General features: G+C 36.7%; 1 protein-coding gene across 1 annotated transcript; it reads left to right on the plus strand.

Annotated features, from left to right (window-relative positions):
• Positions 1–8,784: 8,784 nt before the first annotated feature.
• On the plus strand, positions 8,785–14,803 carry LOC132050198 (probable serine/threonine-protein kinase At1g09600). Its single transcript, XM_059441327.1, has 9 exons — positions 8,785–9,752; positions 9,829–10,339; positions 11,084–11,368; positions 11,457–11,774; positions 11,878–12,105; positions 12,524–12,624; positions 13,315–13,414; positions 13,491–13,778; positions 14,108–14,803. Exons 2-9 carry the CDS (start codon positions 9,887–9,889, stop codon positions 14,273–14,275), a joined length of 1,941 nt encoding a protein of 646 aa, XP_059297310.1. The 5' UTR covers positions 8,785–9,752; positions 9,829–9,886; the 3' UTR covers positions 14,276–14,803.
• Positions 14,804–21,878: the final 7,075 nt, after the last annotated feature.

Raw genomic sequence — 21,878 nt, forward strand, 5'->3', positions numbered from 1 at the left:
ACAACTAGTCTTGTTTTTGTCAGTTGATATGTCGACATCGTGGGCCTATTGTACAGGTGCATATGCATGATATTAAGTTCATAGTTGGCCTCTTTGGCCTTATTTTGTCATTTGAGACATAGACGATGTGAGTTACAGCTTGGTTCACTCGGTCCCGTAAGGTGCCGGGTGCCAGTCACGCCTCACCAAGGTTGGGGTGTGACAATATGCTTCACTAATCAAAGTCTAAACACAAGGTAAGCCATAACCCACCTCAGTGCCGAGCAGGTGCCACGAACTGTCCAACACGAGCCTTCCCTTTATGAAGAGCTTCCGAATGGTCAAAGTCTAATCAACAATATAATCTATATTAGAATCCGAGACTAACGATACCCATATTGCTATAATACGATTCGAATCGAAAACGCCCTTTAAAAAGAAGAAACCCCCGGCCCATAAAGGCAAAAACGAAAATTCAAGTTGGAAAAGGTCAACCCCAAGCTTCAGAAGTCCAAACACTAATTATCAACACAAACTAGTCCCAAATTTGCATCAATTTCATCAATAATTGAAAACCCCCAATTTCCATAATCAAAGCCTTGAATTAAAGAGAGATTCTACTTAGCAACTAGTTACCTCAAAGATTAGATGATTAGAACTAATTAAATTGCCTAACAAAACATTATTTAGGAAGAAAAGAGGGTTCAACTCAACCTAGGGATTATCACCCCCAAAATCCCCAACCTAACATGGTTTTCTACAAGATTTTCCCCACCATTAATGATAACATAAACAAGATAATAAGACGGAGAGCTTATCCAAAGGAAGAATCCTGTCAAAGCTCCTCAAAATTGCCCCTAAATATTCTCTAGGTCTCTAATTTAGTGAATGGGAAGAAATGGTTCGAAATTGGGAATATAAGGCTTTCTGATCGCACGATTCTCGCATCCGCGGACACCTTGTCCGTAGATGCGGATTTGCCTTCGCGAAGAATTGCTCGCATAAGCAGAGCCACTTGCCACCTCATTTCCTCGCATCTACGAGCCAAGTCCCGCATAGAGAGGCCCGCAGATGCGAACCCACGTCTACAGAAGCGGAACACCAAAAGAGTCGTTACATCCCATCCCTTTTCAAATAAAATCAAGGAATAAGAATTCTCATTCCCCTTCTACTAACATTATAAGGTAAATGACTATCACCCTAAATCCATGGAATTTTACCCTTTGTTCTTGGGTTTGGTTTTTGAAAACTAGGGTTGTGGGTTTGGGCAAATTTGGGCGGGAATTGGTATTGTTGTGCTTGAATGTTATGCTTAGGACTAGAATAAGGATTCCCCATTAAAAAGGGTGGGTTTTACGACCCCCATTGTTTTCAACACTAACGGTAACATTCTATGCCCATAAGGTGTGCGATAAAATGCTTGAACCGAGTTTTGTGTGAAATTGTGAAGTCTTGAGTGGCAACGTAACACTAAATGATTATATGAACCCTTGGGAATCAATTTGAACAAAAAATCGAGACTTTGAAAGAAAATTTGATAATAGGCATGCACGCCACAACGCAAGTCCTAAAACATGATTTTCTTGCTTTTGTTTTGTTTTCTTTTTTACGATAGCGTAGGATTAGTTAATCTCTTTGTTTTCAATTTTTGTATTGTGGTTTGAACAAAGTTTGGGGTTGGTTCACCCCCAGATGAGCACAAAAAGAGGGAATACTCATAGTTAGTGCCCGAATTTAAGGAGTCACGTACTCCAAACACAAGTACATGTACTAGAACAAAGTGTGGGGTCGTTCAACGACCCTATTTGGTTATTGAATTGTTACTTATAGTTTGGGATGCTTTGTTTTGTAAGCATTGTGGGTAAATCAAAAGGGAAATTCGTCGCATCCTCCTCCTCCCAAGTCACAAAGAGAGGTCGAGAGAAAAACACCCCGCAAATAAAAAAAGGAATCAAATCAGGAGGGGGTTAAAATCTTACAACTCCCATTCCCACAGCTTCGTCTACAAGGCCTCGCCCTGAATTTATGGGGTAAGGGTGGGAATGGTACAAGAGCTTTGACCTATCAGAAGGTTACATCCATGACGGGGTTGTCAACCAAGTCCCGCTGAAAGAAAATTTCAAGGACATATATAACAAGATTATGGCCATAGGATGGAGTTCCATCTTCGAAAAGTCGGGGCCCGTAATATTGATCTTGTCATTGAATTAGATGCAAACTTTGATGTTGTACGCTTGGAAGAGTATCTCCCCTCAGTTTTCCTTCGAGGCAATTGAGTGCCATTGATATCATATACCTTGTATACGGCTCTTGAGGTTCCAGATCACCAAATCGAGCCCTTGAAAGAATTCATCCGAAGTCCCGACTACAAGGCCATATGAAAGACACTTTGTGGGTCGAATTCCAAGGCCAAATAGGCCTGGTATGATGGAAAATATCGAAATCACAAGAGTATGAAGATGAGTAACTTTCATAGAGAGGCACGATTGTGGTTGCGGTCGTTGAACTACAGAATCATGTCACTCGATCATTATACGAACATGCTGAAGGAGAGGGTGTGCATAGTGTATTTCCTCATGATGGCACAGCCCATGAATACAGGTAATTGCATGCTTTAGATGATGCAAAGAGTGAGAAAGTGCAGGTCTCATAGGTTATTCTTCGGCAACACCCTCACCTCCTATTGATGCATCTCGACAAAAAACTATCAGATCCTCATGATAGGTTGCTTAAGGCACACAGTGATATGATTGACATTTCCAAAATCAAGGCCCCAGAGCAATGAGCAATCCGCCAAGCATAATCTGACTCCAGCATAAGAAAGTCGGCATGTCCAATCTGCTGACCCAACTCCACAAGATAGCAGTGTTGCAGGTCCAGCATTTTCAGTTTGTTCTCTCGGGAGTATATGCTGAGGCACCACACATAGTGTACTCCCGGGCACTTCTCAGGGATGAGGCCCTATTACCTGTAGATGAAGAAGTAAATACGATCGATCTCATGGAGGTTGATGAAGAAGGTGATGAAGAGGAGTCAGATGCACAGAGCGACCCTGATGATGATGATGATGAGGCAGATGATGGAGTCGAGCTATCTGATGGAGAGGCTGATGATGATGTCGCTAAAGGCGACGATGACTAGGCTCTAGCAGGCCCCAAGGAGTATCTCTTGCCTTACTCTGTTTTATTTGATTTTCATATGCATTGAGGGCACCGCATGAAATTAAGTGTGGGGTGGGAGATGCGTCTCGAGATAGGATGCTTATGTCATAGGAGTTTATTTCTTTTTCTTACTTCTAGAATTAGGATTTTTAAATTTTGCCCTTAGGAAAAAAAGTGAAAAAGCCAAAAAGATTTTGTTTTATTCTAGCTTTTTATTTTTTTAACTTTTTAGACCCTCAGTAATGGCATGAGGCATCTAGGTATTTTTCTTTTTCGTCATAGAAGAGGCTTTTTCCGATGATGGATGGATGACGACCGTCTTGAGGGAAAATTAGTCCATAGGAAAATAATTCAAGCCTTTAAGACCATTCGAATACCAGGTGCTCGGGTTAGGTGAAATATTGAGACTATGAGCAATTCTCGATGTTGATTTTAAAAGCATGCCTTGAAAACAAATGACCTCTCTTTAAACACTTAAGTGTTTATCTTGCTTGACTCATATATGACCCGCTTAGCGTAAATTGTACGATGTTGCTTGATTTGACTGACGATGCAGATCCTGCTTACGTTGACTACGTGTCATGTGTGTGTAAGGATAATTCTTGTATGCCCATGCTTTATATTGATGCCTAGAACTTGCCATGTGTGTTCATAAAAAGAAATCAAGTGTGTTGTACTTAGGAAGTGATAGAGGCTTTTCTTTGTTAGCCTAAATTTTAACATATCCTACCAACATATACATGATATCCTAGTCAGCCCCGTTGAGCCTTTAGCCTTTCCTTTAAAAATAGTCGAGAAACTCATACCCTTGTTGTTCTAATTGGCCTAAATTTGATCCATTGTACTCCTTGAGCACTTTAATGATAAGTCGATGTAACTGGAGTTGGATTTGATTGAAAGGGGAGAGTTTGTTAGTTAAAATCTAGTAAAGTCTATTGGTGCACCTAATCATTAAAAGAAAAAAAAATTCTACTTGTTAGTTGGGAATTGAAACTTCAAAAAAAATTATGTTTGATTATCATAGAATAAAAGGTTCCCTTCTAGCTTTTGGTGCCGAAAATGTAGTTCTTAAACATAAGAAATAAATGGGTGATTTAGGAAGAATGGTTGTTGGTTGGTTGTAGAATTTGGTTGATGAAGAAATTGGCACGAAATGATTATGTTGTATGTATTAAAGTGCTTAGGGAGGTTAGTCACTCTTTTATCCAAATTTTTCCTACTCATCCCTTAGCCTGTATTACAACCCTTTAAGTCCTCTTAATCCTAGGTTCAACGTACTGATGTTAGTGAAGCGGCTACACTAGGGCAAGCTTATGGTTCGTCATATTTGGCATGTGATGTTCTTTGTGAGAGTGAGCGTAATTGTTGATTTCATGTCCATTGAAATAATGTTATTCAATTCATGTGAGATATATGAATAACTATCTTTCGGTGAGGGCACATAGTTGATAAAAGTTTGGTGAAATATTGGTTTCTCTGTTAAGTAGCATAACTGTTTTGCTTTGAGTGGTGTCTTTGAGTCATAATTCATTGAAAGTAAGTCATTTTGAGGAGTTTGTTTGCGAGCTTATTAAACTGAAAATTTTAAGTGTGGGCATGACTAAAGTGAGGATTGGCTCAATGTTTGATCTATAGTGTGTTTTTGAAATTGTCGCATTAACCGAAGGCCGAGTAGACCTGTTTGAACTGCATGGATGTGAATTGATGATAGGTTAGTGGCTGACGAGTGTTTTCTCGAGGGCGAGAAAAGTCTAAGTGGGGGTGGTGATATTTGGCACAAATATCTATATTTCGCGTCACACTCCCTCTATTTCTTAGTACTTTAATCGCACCTTTTGGGTTGAAATCGTTGTATTCAAGCTTATGTTGCTATGTTTGTGATGTGTAGGTACATCGAGCAAGAATGAATGAAATCTGAACAGTTTTGGTTGAAATTGGAAGCATATTGCACCTGAACAAGAAGACGAGAGGATAGCACAACACTTAGGGGTCGTTTGGTTGCTAGTCGAAATAGTCCCGGGATTATAATTCCGGGACTAATTTATCCCATATAGTGGGATTATTTTATACCATCTAAAAGATGGTATAAAATAATCCCAAAGATAAGTGGGTTAAGAAGGTATAAGGTGGGCTATTCAACTAATTTTTATACCACGTTTGGTACAAGGTATAAATTTATTCCGGATTATTTTATACCTTATACCAAACGTGGTATAAAAATTAGCGCTGGGATAACCACCTTATACCTTGAACCAAACGACCACTTAGAGAAAACTGGATCACTAAAAGACCATGTGCGCTGGGCCCGCATCGCGCATGGAGGGCAGATAAATCACCTCTATGACCATGTTTTGTGCTTGAGTGATAGGCAGGCAACGCGTCGAAGAACGCACATATTTAGACTTCAAAAAGCCTTGGGCGATGATGTGTGTCACGCATGCAGCGTACGACATCGTCAGTTTTTCCTAATTTGTTCAGAATTTGGTCGAATGCATCTAGATTTAACCCTAAACTATAAATAGGAGTTTTTAATGTTCAGAACACGAATGGGACATATTTTGAGCATTGTAAGTCGTTGTTCTTAGGTTTATATCTGTTTTATCTTATTTTTCATCATAAAACCCTAGGTTATTCATGAATTCTTGCATCTCTTCTCGAATCATGAGTCGCTAAACGTTCTAATTCTAGGGTTGTGGCAAAGACATGATAGTTGGTTTGATGACAGGTCTTTTCTATTGAATTTCCATCTTTGGGTTTCTTACTTATTCTTGTGCTTAATTGTTTGATTATCTGGCCAATAGTTAGACACTATTTGTGGCGTGTGAATTGAACTTGGAAAAAGGAATTTGCATGCGTAATAAGAATAAGTAGAGCTTGTTCGTGATCCCTTTGAGGGTAATCGTTTCACTATTGAGGATAGGAATATACCCTTTAGCCTCGCTTAGCTGAATACGGAGATTGAAATGCGTTCTTGTTATTTTCTGATGACCATAGGAATATAGGCATTGGAGTAGCTTGAATAGATGTGTGAGCAAGTAGAAAGATACTCATAAAGTAATAATTAACCCGTTAATTAGTAACCGATAAAATGAAATAGGTAGAACTGTTAGAAGTCAACTGGATTATCGGAAGCCATGACCTGAAACTCTTTCTCATCTGATAAACCTTAAAGTTTTTGTCCCAGTCTCTTTAGTTATAAGTCGCTAGTTTTATTAATTTCTTTTAATCGATACTTTAGTTACAAGCAACTTTTCAATCGTTACATTCTCAAATAGTTATACCATAAATTTGAGTTAGTTAAACAAAGAGAAAGTATAAGTCCTTGTGGGTACGATATCTGGACTTGTGCGACCACGTATACTTGCGTGTGCGTTTGGGAGCAACAACTGCATCTTATAAATATATCTTGAGTTGGTTCACGTTGATTTTGCCTCTGTTCTATGTGCCAATTTGAGGGTTGCATCTTATAAATATATTCTCAGCAATGTGTATGAATAACTTAACACCTTTTTACTTTTTGATGGTTCTTGTGTCCGATAGTAAATATGGTTGATTCCCAATCCCATCTTTCTTTCTGCCCCCAAGCTAATGCAAGCACAATGGATTTCAGTGATTTACGATGCCACCTTTTTGCTGGAGGATATGCAAAATCATAAGACAAATCACGGACCTCTCAAATTCTTTCTTTCACTGTTTGAAAAATCAGTAGCTTTGTACATGATGCATATGTCCCTGTTTCAAATCGACTGTCGGTTTTCATTTGTTAGTCATTCTTCTACCAAAGGTGCAATAGGGAAGGACATTCATCCCCTTTTTGAATTGTATATATTAGCAAGCACAAGAAAGGAGCATTTTTAGTTGAGTAGTGTTTCCAAATTCAAACATTGGCTTCCTCATTAAATTGTTGCCTAAATAGATATGCAAAAAGAAAAAAAAATACAAAGCTAAAGAAGGACTGGGGTATAATTCTAAACAAAAATATTTAAATTTTAAAAAGTATATAATGTTTATTAATTTTTAATATGACAAACCAATATCCAAAGAAATAGTTTATGCATAACTATACGTTGCATAACTAACACTTGCATAACTAACACCCTCATAACTAATTCATGTATTACTAATACCTGCATAACTCTAACCAGCTATCAAACGACCCCTTAGCTTTGTATTAGGTGTTGATTTTGTAGTAAAGGGCTTCATAAATTGGGTAGAGTCTTTGAAGAAGTTAGGCTACAATTAAAGCACATTGTAGAATGGAGGATAGGTGTTGTAAGGGTCAGTTCCTTAGCTATACAAAGAGTGGTAACCTTAAAATTGCTCGAGTTATAATGGAGAGTTTTGGGATATCCTATTGGAGATAATTCGTGATTTTTGTCTCCCTTTAGTGCTATAACAAGTAAAGCTTAATTTATTTTAATATTGTAAACAAACCTTGTAATTTGACCATTATAATAGATATTCAATTAGTTTAATATGTCAAAAGTAATTTTGTGACTAACCTTTAGAAAATGTTTTTTCATGTAAATCATTTTTCTTGTACGGAAAATGGCATAGGGCGGGTTAGGGCAAGTTAGGGCGGGGCAAGCCTTGACTTGCTAAGATTTCGACCCGCCCTACCCTGCCCTGTTTAGCTTTTTTCAAGGAAATTGCCCTGCCCTGCTAAGCCCCGCCCTGCCCCGCCCCACCCCGTTTATATTATCTTTCATTTTTCCTCTTTATTTTTCACTTCGAAGCATGACATATTTTCTTAAAAACAATTAGATGAATGATTAGTTCCTAAAATTGGATTTTTTCTTTTGATCGTTCAAATTTCAAAATAGAACTAGAATTTACATATTTTACTATGTTTAGCATGAGAATACACAAAACCATCTTTAGTACAATTAAATAAGCTTGAAGGAATGTCTTGAGTTAAAAAAATGATTTGTCTTAATTACTAAAGACAAACTTGTGATGTAAGTATAACTGGCAAGTAGTAGTATTTCACCTTTTTGTAGATGTCTTTTTAGTGATTTCTTCTAAATGAATATTGTTAATCGTAAGATCGCTTAATTAGGAGATCACTTTTGCGATAAATAGGAAAGGTTTTGTACAAGCTTAAACAAATAGAATAGTTCTATTACCGGGTTTACTTCGTAAGTTCGCTTTATAATAAAAAAATATTGATTTTAATTTATGCTAGAAGTCACATTTTAACAAATAAGAATTTAATAACAGAAATGAGAAATCTTACAAACTTCCAAGCAATCATGCTTATACTTTTGGTAGTAAAGAACGAAGCTTCAAAATGTGGATTCAAACTAAGGAACAAGAATAAAATAGTCATTTTTTACCCAACCCACTTATAACCCATTTCTTGCCGTACGCTGCCCTGCCCTATTAAAAATTTTCAAAAATTAAATTTTGCTCTGCCCCGCCCCATTTATATGTTTCCCTGCCCTGCCCTATTATGACTTTGCCCTGCCCTGCCTCGCCCTGTCCTACCCTAATTGCCATCCCTACTTAGTACAAAGGACGTGATGCTTTGCCTAACAAACTCTTAGTTAACGGATTTTCCAGGGGACCCGCAATGATGAGTTCCACGTGGCATAGAGGAAGCCATTTGGGTCCCATTTATTACTGCAGTGCACGTCTACAAGCTGGAAAAAAGAGTTCAAATTTGCATGTTGCCTCTTTGTGCAGTTGCTGACATTCTTTTGGTACTTACATTCCAAAAAAAAAAAAAAAAAAAAGGGGGGGTAGAGGAAATACGTACTTCTCTTATTGTTCAAGAAGGAAAATCAGCATTGTAAGAATGGAAATGGGTATATTTCTATATGGAAACATGAATGCACAAAGAGAGCAAAAGTATAGCAACAACACCAAATAAGGAAGGAAAAAAAGGTACTGCTATGTGTTACATGGAAAAAGAAAAGTAATTTTGGAAAATTGGATGGTTGTTAGTATTTTTCGGTGATTTCAAGATTCTAGACTACTCTTTTATTTTTCGTTGTATTTCCTTTCTGATCAATGGTGATGAATCATGTTGAATATCCTAAAATATATGTGTAAAAATGTTGTCCTTTTTCTTTCTTTAAACTTTTTTTCTTAAAAACAAAAAAAAATGTAATTTTTAAAAATGGAAAACATGGTAATTAATAAAAGCAGTTGAATTTTTCTGGGAAAAAAGTTAAGTTTTCTTCCATCCCCCATTAGGTATCATCATCACCTCCTCGACCAGAGTTCCTGCATTAATCCTTTTAAAGAAAAAAGCATAGAATAAATATACATAGTTTTTGGGGCACCAACCATATTGTTCCTTTATCTGTGTGTATATCTTTTATATGCTGGAATCTTGATTTCTCTTATTTGGTTGTAATGCTGGATTTTTCTGGTCTGGGTTTTTGACTTCTTGGGGTTCTCTGCAGATTTTTCTTTTTATTTATTTTAGTTTTTGTACAAACAAAACCTTGTACCTTGTAACATAAGTTATTCAATATATATATATTTGTGGTTGGCATTCCTGCAATTTTTGGCTTCTTCAAAGGATTTGCTATTATAGAGAGGAAGGCTTTGAATTGTCAAAGAGGGATTGGAATTTCTTGAGGATTTGGAGGCCTGCATTGGTTGGTAAGCTGGGAAGAAAATAGAAAATCCGCAAGTTTATTACAATACTTTTTCAACTGAAAAGTTTGGGTTGGTGCAGGTTTATTATGCGGGTCTCGAATGTGTCTTGAGTGAGAGAACATATTGGTTACAAAAGAATGGGCTGCATTTGCTCAAAGGGTTCTTCGGAAGATGAATATGTTTACGAACATGACAAGCAGAAAGAAAAAGAAGTTGATAAATCTTTTTCTGTACAGATGGTTGCTCCCTTACAAAGAGAGGAGATTAAAGTAGACTTAGTTAATCCTAAGATTGAAACACCTATGAAATCTAAATCAAAGCGGATATCAGAATCCGTGCATGCCACAAAAGTACTTGAGGATGATGGAAAAACAAGAATTATCGAGAGGCCTAAGGAAGGGCATCACAAGAGGCGGTCCACAGTTGATTTTGGAGTGCAACAATCAATGTCTAGAGTTGTAAGCATGCCTAATGGTGTACGGGGTGAACTCGGAGCTGCAGGATGGCCATCCTGGTTAAGTTCTGTCGCAGCTGAGGCTATTCAAGGCTGGCTTCCTCGAAGTGCAGAATCATTTGAAAAATTAAACAAAGTCAGTTCTTCTCTCTACTCATTTTGTTTTTTAACAAATCATGCCTAATTTCATTTTGTTCTAGATCTTTTTAGTTAGAACAGCCATAGTTTGTTTAACTTTGATATCTGCATCTTGTAGTTATCCACCTTAGGGATCCCGTTGTTACTTAAAAACGGTCATTTATGTAATGTTGTTTATCTCCAAACTGTCACTCATGTAATGTTGTTTATCTTATGCCTATTTTTGAGGACCTTCCAAAATTACTGGAAATCTCTTGGTTGCGGTACTCAGGGTATTGAATTTGCTAATATCATAGAGATCAATTGTTTTTGACAGAAGTAGCTGAATCAGTTTCCATCCAAAGTGTCTTTTTTCTAAAAGTTTCTTTGTTATGATCCATTAGTCTATCAGTTTCCATCCAAAGTGGCTTTTTTCTAAGAGTTTCTTTGTTATGATCCATTAGTCTCTCTTTTCTCTCTTGGGTTGCCTTGGAGGACCTCTGGAAAATGGATTGTTGATCCTAATTGTAAATAAATTGATTTTTGACACGACTACTATTTTTTTTTTCTTGGTTTCTTTTGAGTTCCAAATTTGAACTTTCTTAACCCTAGGCTGAGAGTGCTTGATTACCTTGTTCTTGTTGGAAGAACCGTGGAAACAGGATCTGATGTCATTTAGTTTCTCAGAGTTCTCTGACTAATAAAGAGTTCAGATTTTCATATATTCCGGTAATTAAGTCCATAAAAGTTTAATTTTATGCAGATTGGTCAAGGAACATATAGTAGTGTGTACAAGGCCCGTGACCTTAAAAGCAATAAAATAGTTGCAATGAAGAAAGTGAGATTTGTGAATATGGATCCAGAGAGTGTTCGCTTTATGGCAAGGGAAATAAGTATTTTGCGTAGATTGGACCACCCAAATGTCATGAAACTTGAGGCGTTGGTCACATCTAGGATATCAGGCAGCTTATATCTTGTATTTGAATACATGGAGCATGATCTTGCTGGACTTGCCGCAGCACCTCAGGTTAAGTTTACTGAAGCACAGGTACATCTCTCTTCTTCTCTGAAAAACCCTCCGGTAGCTGCATCTTAATTTACAAGATATATTTTGCATTTTGAATGGTGGTTTACAGATAAAATGTTATATGCAACAATTGCTTGGTGGACTTGAACACTGTCATAGCCGGGGTGTACTTCATAGAGACATTAAGGGTTCAAACCTTCTGATTGATGATAATGGTGTTTTAAAGATTGGAGATTTTGGTTTGGCTACAACGTTTGAGCCGAACCAAACTCAGCCATTAACAAGTCGTGTTGTAACTCTATGGTATAGAGCTCCTGAGCTTTTGCTTGGTGCAACAGAATATGGAGTGGCCATAGATATGTGGAGTGCTGGCTGCATCCTCGCTGAATTATTTGCTGGAAAGCCTATCATGCCTGGAAGAACTGAGGTATCTCCTTCTAACACACTTCTGATCTCTTTGGAAGTGTCACTTCAGAATTATTCCATTACCGATGAGTTTAAAGCGATTCTCTAATTTCCACAATTTATAGGTGGAGCAAATGCATAAGATTTTCAAACTTTGTGGTTCACCTTCGGAAGAATACTGGAAGAAATCAAAACTACCTCATGCTACTAGTTTTAAGCCACAACACCCATACAAGCGATGTGTCACTGATACTTTCAAGGATTTTCCTCCTTCAGCTTTGGCCCTAGTTGACATCCTACTTTCTATAGAACCAGAAAAGCGTGGTACTGCTTCTTCTGCACTCAACAGTGAGGTAATGAAACTGTGTTCCAGTGCTCATCCACACTTCTTTGGTTTCTTTAGAATCACTCTTGTTGTTGCTTTTTGAATTAATCTATTTATGAAATTACTTGGAGGTTTTTATCTAGATCTTTTTTCCAAAAAAAATCATTTGAAAACTTCATGGACTCAAAATGGTCCAAGCAGATTGATGTATGTTTGTTAAGCTATTCATTCTGCATTGACGTTTTGCAGCTTGCCGACATTGATATGATTCAAGTGTTTTTTTCCCCCCTTTCCAGACATGATTGTTTTATCTTATTTGGCACACCATGCTTGTCTTTCAGAAATTACCAAGAGTGTTCTATATCTTTTTTAAGTACCATGGGAGGGTTACGCTGTTTTATATCTTCTTTGTTTTTTTTATATCTTCTTTGTTTTTTCACTTTCAGTTCTTCAATACAAAGCCCTTACCTTGTGATCCATCTAGCTTACCGAAATATCCTCCAAGCAAGGAATATGACGCTAAAATTAGTGAAGAGGAAGCAAGAAGGTATCTAATTTTAGCTCTTTATACCTCTTATCTAAAATCTGCATATCATTCCATTGCTACATTATTCTACATTCTGGTCTCTGCATTTGTTTTCTCTTTAAATATATTTTGAGTTCAAGTTGCACTACTGATACATTCTTGAGTTCACGACTATATCTTTTTTGAGTTCAAGTTGCCAAACTTTAGTTTCGGGAGACAAAGTCTTTAGTATTTTACTTATCTTTTACGAGTAAAACTTGTAGCAAATTTCCCTAATCGAAGCATCCGTAAATAAAATCATGACTTTGGACTATCTTAGTAAGCTACTAATAACCTGTCCTATTGTAATGTACTAGTAATCTCTTTCTTCCTTTGTGTTGTCCCATGACTAATTTCTGGTTTGCTTTTGAGTTGTTTTTGGCTATTTCCTTAATGGAAGTGACTTGGAGGCTTTTACACTTTAAGGTTCATCTATTATTGAAGGATTAGCACATACATTTAAGAATCTTGAGATTTAATGTCAATCTTACTTCTTCATTGGAAGTTCTGAGTGATTGGGATACTGATTCCTATTAAGACCAAAAGTTTGCCTTCGCATGCGCTTGGCTGTATTTTTACTTTCGTGTTCTACTTCAGAGAAACTGCATTTTTTGTGTAACCAAGCTTTAAAGTTGCTCTGTAGTCTCACGATTTCTATTTATTTAATCCCAGGCGAAAAGCTGAGAGTGTGAAAGGATGTGGAGATGAATCATTGAACAAATCCTCAAGGCAAGCAAAGGGAGAACGTACTACAGCATCAAATGCTGGGCAGGTTGATCTTCTTCTATTTCCCAAAAAAATAGAATAGTCCCGTTCACTTTGTCATTGAAATGGTTTCCACATTGCAGGGACAGTCAAATATCAGCATCAGTGTTAAATATAATCCTCTAGAAGAAAGTGGAACTGGTTTCCCTATTGAGCCGCCAAGAGTGAAAAATAGGAACGGAATCACTCATTCTTCTTCAGTGATCCATCCTAATGCAGCTGGATACGCTCGCAAAGTCAAAGAGGATTCATCTGTGTCCCAACACGGTGGAGAGTTTCTAAGGCAGGGTTCTCACAAGTCTCGAGCTGTAGGAGACTTTTCTAGTGTTCATTCAAAGAGGGATGACGGGTCATGTTACGGGGATTCAACGGTGTGTACTTCAATCTTTACTTTCTAATTATTATCATCTGTTGACGAACACGAACCGCAAACATGCTTCAAAGAAAGAGTTTATATAAGCTGGTTTCCCTTTTACTAAGTCAAACACACATGACAACTCATCGCACACATATACATGCCTAATATTAGGTCTAATAACCATCACTAAGGATCCATTTAAGGCTGTTGAGCTAAGACCTATGGAGTATTAATTTTGACTACACAAGGAGACAATGATTTGGAAACTAACTTGTCTGCATGTTTCATTTAATATTGAACATTTACCTTCCTTTTTTGAGCCTGACATGTTCCTTGTTTCAGGTTTATGTGCCAAAGAAAAGTAGACTCCTTTGCTCTGGACCACTAGTGCCACCAGGGGGAAGTATGGAAGACATGTTAAAGGAACATGAGAGACAAATCCAAGAAGCAGTTCGAAAAGCACGTCTAGAAAAGGGAAGGACCAAAAAGAACTGCTACGACTATAACTAGGCCAAACTTATGACTAAAGAAACCCCTCCTATCTTTTGAACTGATTGCTCACTTCTGCCGGAAGAAGTATGTGGCTATTTAGTTCTTTGTCATGAAAATGAGATCCGCAGTTGTAAAGGACCTAGGAGGAAATACATTCATGGTCAATTCCATTGTAAAGGTTCTCGCGTTAATGCATTTTCCTTCGGAGAAGAATTCTGAAACCTCGATTTAGAAGGAGGGTAAAGCTTGTTGTCGAATTAGTACCTAATATATATATACACACACCTTTGAGGATGGGAAATTTGCTTGTATAGTTTGAAGAATTTCCTGATTCCTGGATTGGTTTATGTTATGTGTACATGGTAAATCTATATCTTCTTTAATATCCGGTATATTGATGTTCAGCAGTTGCTTCTTGACAGTTTATTGGAGGAGGAACTATCCTTGTAATTTTCTCAGTGGATAGATAAATTTAGAACAAGTCTGGTCAATCTAGTCTAGATTTAAATTACAAGAAAACAGTTGCTATGGATGCGCATTTTGTTTTTGTTAAAATTTCTCATCTTCAATATTTGTTTTATCAGTTAAGAATTAGTGTGCTTGGTATGGCGGAAGTCATTTTTCATGCGTCCTACGAACCACACTAGTTTTTGACAGCTAATGATTGAAGTATAATGCTCATTCCAAAGGAAACTAATCAGGATTATACCTCAATTATTATAGCGAGCTGGTACTTTGCATTTTGTACGCCTCCATGTGTGTACTTATCATTCTTTTAATATACATCTTATCCTATTACTTTTAATGATTTATCCCTAATCTAATAATTTATTTGCAAACCTAAAAAGAGTTTATCTTGTGAGAAAAAAAAAATAGGTATGTTTAATTTTTAATTGATAAATAGGTGATCAAAGGGAAAGAAGAGGATGTATGGCGATATGTGGATCAAAGTTCTATTGGCTCGACTCTAGTATTCTACATTGGCAGTTTAATATATTATGATTTGCTATTACATCATTAGAACTTACAGCAACATATATACTTCATGAGCTTGCAATTGTGTGGATGCTTCATTTACACAGTATGGTTCCTCTTTTTCATAGCTAGAAGAAAATTATTAGAATGTGCTTCAGAGTTCCAAAATTGAAAATTGAATCGTAATTTTATTAGAATGGACCAATCACGTCAACAAAATAACTCGTATGTTCAATAAGAAATTTCTTTTTCCATATATTTTACTTAACTCCTAGAGACTAGAGGAAGTTATGCTCCATTTGTTTCTTTTATGTAAAATTAAATTTTTTATAGACATCATTACTTAAGACTACGGTAGTACAAAATATAATTAACAGTTTAAATTTAAGAATTCAAAAATTAAAGAAATTTAATATTCTACAAATTTCTTAAATTTATTGTTGCCTTATTTTTATTTTTTTCCTAAAAGTTATATTCTTTGTTTAATATTAAGTTAACGTCATTTAAATTTGAGTTCTAATTTAAACTTATAGTGTATATAATTCAACCACACCTGAATGCAATTACCAATTTAAACTAATAATGCTTATAATTTTCTTAATCAAACAGTTTATTATAAATTTAATTTTTTTAAAGACGTAGCACTACGTAGAACTAAACATTAAAGAGCCAACTCGGGCTCGGCTCGGTTCGGTTATACTTTGGCAAGCTCGGTTGAGCTTAGCTCGAGCTAGGTATTGTAAAAAGCTCGGTTGAGCTCGGCTCAGTTGGGATCGGATCCTGCTCGGCTCGACGCCCAAGCCAACATATGTGTATCTCCATGACAATATTTGTGATATACATGACATATACACAACGTGATATACACATGTTACTTGAAACAAGTATAGATCACTTCTAATTTGTCTCAAAATTTGTATATGACCTCGTGTAGGTGTTTCCAACCAATTCCAACAAAACTCACTCATACCCGCTCAATCTAACAAAGAAGATTTGCGTGAAATTAGGAGGAGAATGATGAGAATTAGCATGAAATTTAGATAAGGCTATACAATCCAAATTTTGTTTAGTTTCAGTTTCTAAATGCCAATATCGGGGTTGTATATAGGTTTCAATATTGAAGATGTGTATATATATAAAAAGTATGAGGGAAGTGCACAGATAGCCTATTCAGGATCCCTACTTAAGGCGTAGTCGAACTTCATAACTTTTTGCAAGTTTAGTCGCTTCATAATCAACTTCAGACTAACCAGTCTAAAAAAATTTTAAAAAATCAGATATATGGGTTTGAAGTTTATGGCTTGCCAATGCCTAACTTTAGACAAAATGTCTGAAGTTTTTGTTTGAAGTTTCACTTGTTGTCTGATGTTTTTGCCTGAAGTTTCATTCAAATGTCTGAACTTGACTACAACTCCTTTTCGTTCTTTAACTTCAAGTTTCAATCCAACCCTCCTCAATTTGGCCTCAAAGACTTTCTTACTTCGGATTTAGCTTCTAACTAATTTCAACAAATTTTAGTAGTATCCAAACAAATATTATTCAAGATCGGTTGATAGGGCCGAAGAGTTCATCAACGTTGCGGTATCTACAATCATTGGCAGTGTTTTCTTCGACATTACGATATCTACTACTAAACATGCTCAACTATCATAAACTGCTAATAGACATGTTGGACATTATAACTGATAAAAGTATCACATGACAATATAATTATACAATGTTAAGACCCTCGTGGTCAATGCTCTTTAAAATAGTTATCTAGCTCATAACAAGATAATTTTAAATCATCAGGAACTCAAATAACATGTTTTTTTTTTTTTTTTTTCAGAAAGCAAGCTAAACAAGAAATTAAAGTCTCACTTATCAGAATCTCAACTTCCTCGTGTTTTCGTGATCAACAACTCCCAATTTATGCAAAACAATCATTATCGGAGTGGATTACACAAATTAAATAAGGTTTCGTATTTTTAGGATTCTTCGTTATCAAAGTCAACTTAAATCCAACCCTCGGGTCAACTATCCAAATCTCGAAACAAATTTGTAATCGGGTTACCTAGCTAAGAGTTTCAAATTTATACTTAGATTACCATTTTGAGCACATTTAGGTGATTAAATCATCAAATAAGTGATTTTTGGGTTTATGCTAAAGAACTCAATTTCATCCATCAAATTTCATGTTCAGATATTGAATCTTAAGGCAAAATCATGATATAAAATTCAAAGTTATGTTTAAATCACGTACCTCAAACTTATAGATGAAATCCTTCCTTGAAACCTCTCAAAACTGAGCTTCCCAAGTCTCAAAATTATGAAGAATAAAATAAAATCACTAAAGTGGGCGATTTATACTTGAACTGGAGCCTCAACATTGCGGAATGCACTAAACCAGTGGGATTGGGGCCTCTCCATTTCCTTTCTCTCCATTTTCCCCAAGTTCTACCCTAAATTAGAGATACAAAGCATGAATTAAAATTAATGATTAAAATTTAATTGATTAAAATAAAATCCTAACTATAGTTTATATAATTAATAACTTATCCATAAATATATTAAAATACTTTCTCTCTCTTCATATTTAATATTTCATCTTTTTTTCAATCATGATAACTCTTTAATGGTGATATTTTTCAGAATATAGACAACTCTTTTAAAAATATACAATTATCAATTGAATAATGGAGTCTATATTATGTGAATTAGTAAGCATCATAATTGAAAAAATGAAAAATATCACCAATTAAATAATGGGTCTATTAGGAAAAAAATAAGTTTAAAAAATAATCCTGTGAATTAGAAAAGATATTTTACTTGGGTAAAAGTAAACAAGAAGAGAGAAAATATTCTAATATATTTATGGATAAGTTATTAATAATGTAATCATGGTTAGGGCCTTATTTTTAGTCAATAAAATCTTACCCATTAATTCTAATTCACGCTATACGCCCTTAATTCAAGATAGAATTTGGAAAAAATAGGAGAAAAGAAATAAGAATCCAAACCAAAGGTTAAGTGTTACACTGGCAGTGCACAAGTTCCAAAAATATTCTAACTTTTTTTCAATGACGCCGAAACTCACCCGAGCACCCTATCCAACCCAAATTGTATTATTGACTTATCTAAGGTTTCAAAACATTATTTTGGAATACAAATTCTGAACTTGGGTCGTTACATTTTCTGCATCCATTGGCTCTAAAATTTTCTCCATCCAGCCAAAATTTGTTTCTTGCTATCAGATAACAACTCGCCTCTGTTTTCTTTTTCATCACACTCTTTCATTGATTCTCTTTGTTTACACTATTCTTATCGGATCTTAAATTTCACTATCTCCTGTAAGACAGTCATCAGGATTAAAGGCTTGAATTCATTATCTCTTGTAAACAATTCTCAGGATTAAGACTTGAATTTCATTCTCTCCATTAGCACAGTTCTCAGCATTAGAGCCTTGAATTGTTTTATTGAGTTTTAAACAGTTTTAGAAATATTTTCATGTTTCTTATAATCCTAATGTGACCACAAGTCCACTTAATGATCCTCTTTAAAACTGCCACTTGGAATATTGTTCATATGATAAATACAAATGGATAGGGAAAAAAATAAACGGTTACAATTTAGATGAAAGCTCGAAGTTTCTTTCGGTAAAAAAAATTTCCAAACGATCAGTGGTGTTTGTTTTGAAAATCAAAAATTTTGAATTTGTTTTTTCAGTTTTTGCCAAAAAAAAAAAAATTGTATTGAGCTATTTTTGCATATTACTTAACACGATAAGATCCTCGATAACGTGATTACGTAGTGTTAACCTCCATGAGAGCCATTTTATAATTGCCCATTCAGATTATAGGGTAATCTAAAGTGGTATCAAGCACATAACAAAGTAGAACTTCACTTTTGATGGCTACCGAAGTTCAATGCTTTTATTGATCTTTATCTACGGATTTATAATCGATATATACTTGGAGACATGTACGAAATACTCAAGATAGAGTCCAAATTACAAGAGAATATCTCTTTAAAGTAATTCTAGTGGATTTTGTATTCGACTCAAATTTTGTTTTGGATAAGTCATCTTTAATACTCCCCTTACAAACTAAAAAGAGGGTTTCTGTTAGACCCCTAAGTTCGGACTTAGACGTTACGTGTGGGCGTGGGGGGGGTGTGGCGAGGCTTGTGCCGTGCCCGCCACATGGGCCTATGTGGGTGTTAAAAAAACTTAATGTATGGGTTGCTAAGTCAAGGTGTAGCGTTAGCGAGCGACTGACGAATGTCGGTGGCACGACAGACAATGCACGGGCGGGCGTGCGTGCGGCAGCAGTAATGGGTTGACTCGGACGGACGTACCGGTGTTTGGCGGACGATTTAGGCAGGTGACGGGCAAGGAAGGGTATTGGCATGGTATTGATACGAAGACGGTGAAAAATATTCTAAATGTTGGGAAAGCTATGTTAATTCTGCCAAGGCACGCGCACGACACACACGGGGGAGAGCGCGCCGGTACACGCACCAAGCACGACGCGTACGGCATTGCCAAAGCGGTGCGCGGTTGGCGATTTCTAAAGCTTTGCCCGCGGGCGGGGTTCCTTAGAATCGGCATAATGTTCCCTATGTAACGTGGCAATGCCAGCACGCCTTCTCCCTTGTAATGCGCGCCCCGCAAGCTTTATGTACGTAAATTGGGTATGGCATTTATCGGTTTGGAAGCCTCCAAAATTTATGAGTCGTTTTTAATATCCGAGAGATAATAAAGGTTGGCCATTTGCAAACGCGGGGTTCTTTCATTGTTACTAACCAAATTGAATCTAAGTTCAATGGTGGTGTGCCGAAAAGTTTGAGTAACGTGACCGAAAACGTTTGGGGACTATTACACCTCCTATTTTATTTCAAGGAAATTTCAGCTTATCGCGGCGTATACCGTCGGTATAGAGTTCGTGACCAAAGTCTTTGACATGTAGATACTTGTCAGTATGTAACAGGACAGTGTATAAGTATGTATTCGACATTTCGAGGGAATCGAAGTGAAACTAATCGAATCAAAGAAGCCAGAACCGCCGACACCTGGGTCCGTTGACGCCATGGACGGATCGTCGACATGTCGACGAGTCGTCGCTCGGGCACCGGCGGACCAGGTTCTCGCGATCGTACATCTCAAAGGGAGATCGGGACGGCAAGACGCCGACGAGGCTGCCGACCCTCGTCGTCGACCCGCCGATCCGGAAGTTTCCACTGTTTATAAATATAAGAACTTACGTTTTTATTTTTATTATTTTCCACAAAAAAAAACGTGATTCTATATCTCTAGAACTCTCCAAAACCCTCCCTCCATTTTCATAACAATCTATACCAAAAAGCCAAGATCAAAGCCAAGAATTAAGAGATTCATATACTAGGAAGCCTATTAGGGTTTGTGAAGGGTAAGAATTTCTTTGGCATGCAAGTGGAGGATTTCATTCTAATGGAGTGGAGTAACTCAAGGCTTATTTTCAAGTGATTAAGGTAAGTTTTATGATTCTTCCATGTTATTTAAACTATTGAAGGGTTAAAAGACTTGAATTATGGAGAAAAAGGGAACATGAGGTGCAAGTATGAAAATAAAGATATTTTTAAATCATGATTTGACTTGAATCATAGTTCTTGATATGTAATGAGTGCAATCTTGCTATGAATGGTGGTAAAGATGTTGTAGAGGCATTATATGAGGATGGACACGGATGGTGCCACAGCTAGGGTCATAAAGGAGTGATAGGGAATGTTGGGATTGATAACGTCTAGCTTGATGAAATTATGGATTAAGATATGGTGGTTGTTGTTGTGATATTGGGAATTATTATTGTCATCATTATTATTATTATGTGGAGGAAGTTATCGAAATAAAGGAAGATGTTAACCGATTTTCATTAGCTTTAGTTAAGCATAAGTATGTCTTCGATTGTCTAATTTTTGGTGAAATTTCCTTGAAGGTAGAAACGTGAGCATTGGAGAGAAGCATCCAAGTGATGAGTAACGAATCATTAAGGTATGAAAGGTAGTCCTCTCTAAGGTATGATTCTCGTAAGAAACTAATTTCATTTTTCCTTCCGTTAATTTCCTACATTCCGAGAAATAAGAGTCAACATTATATAGAGATTCTAAAGCCCATGGTATGACATTAATTATTATTGATAGACCCACCTTATGATACTAGTTCCTTCAAGGTAAGGTAAGATGATTATGATTTCCCCGCATAATAATCGGGGGTTCTCAACCTTACGGCCAATTTTTCGATATGGTTATAGATTATCTCGTGACTCTAATGTATGTTTTATGATGAGCTTATGAGATGTATGCGATGATAGGATTCTACCGCGCACAGATGGCTTCTGACATGTCACGTGCGAATGCGGGCGATATGATTCTACGCGCCTAGATGGCGGACATGTATCGTGAATGCGGCCGTGATATGATTCTACCGCCTAGATGGCCGGGCATGTCACCGCTAGTGCGGGCCGAGATTTTAATGTGTGCCTAGAGGACGGGACATGACACCACTAGTGAGCGGTGTATGATGGTACCGGACGCGGGTATACGAGGATTTTATACGTGATAGGTTGATGTATGTGATATGTTTAAAATGCATTTACTCTTAAAGGCTAAGCAGGTTATGTTTTCACCTTAT

Source organism: Lycium ferocissimum, chromosome 3 (assembly GCF_029784015.1).
Source record: "Lycium ferocissimum isolate CSIRO_LF1 chromosome 3, AGI_CSIRO_Lferr_CH_V1, whole genome shotgun sequence".
Classification (NCBI taxonomy): Eukaryota; Viridiplantae; Streptophyta; class Magnoliopsida; order Solanales; family Solanaceae; genus Lycium; species Lycium ferocissimum.

Bases quoted from the DNA above. Each gene is read 5' to 3' on its own strand.
- LOC132050198 (XM_059441327.1), top strand. From the start codon at position 9,887: ATGGGCTGCATTTGCTCAAAGGGTTCTTCGGAAGATGAATATGTTTAC. The intron at 12,625-13,314 runs GTATCTAATTTT...ATTTAATCCCAG, and splicing joins AGTGAAGAGGAAGCAAGAAG to GCGAAAAGCTGAGAGTGTGA. The intron at 13,415-13,490 runs GTTGATCTTCTT...TCCACATTGCAG, and splicing joins CAGCATCAAATGCTGGGCAG to GGACAGTCAAATATCAGCAT.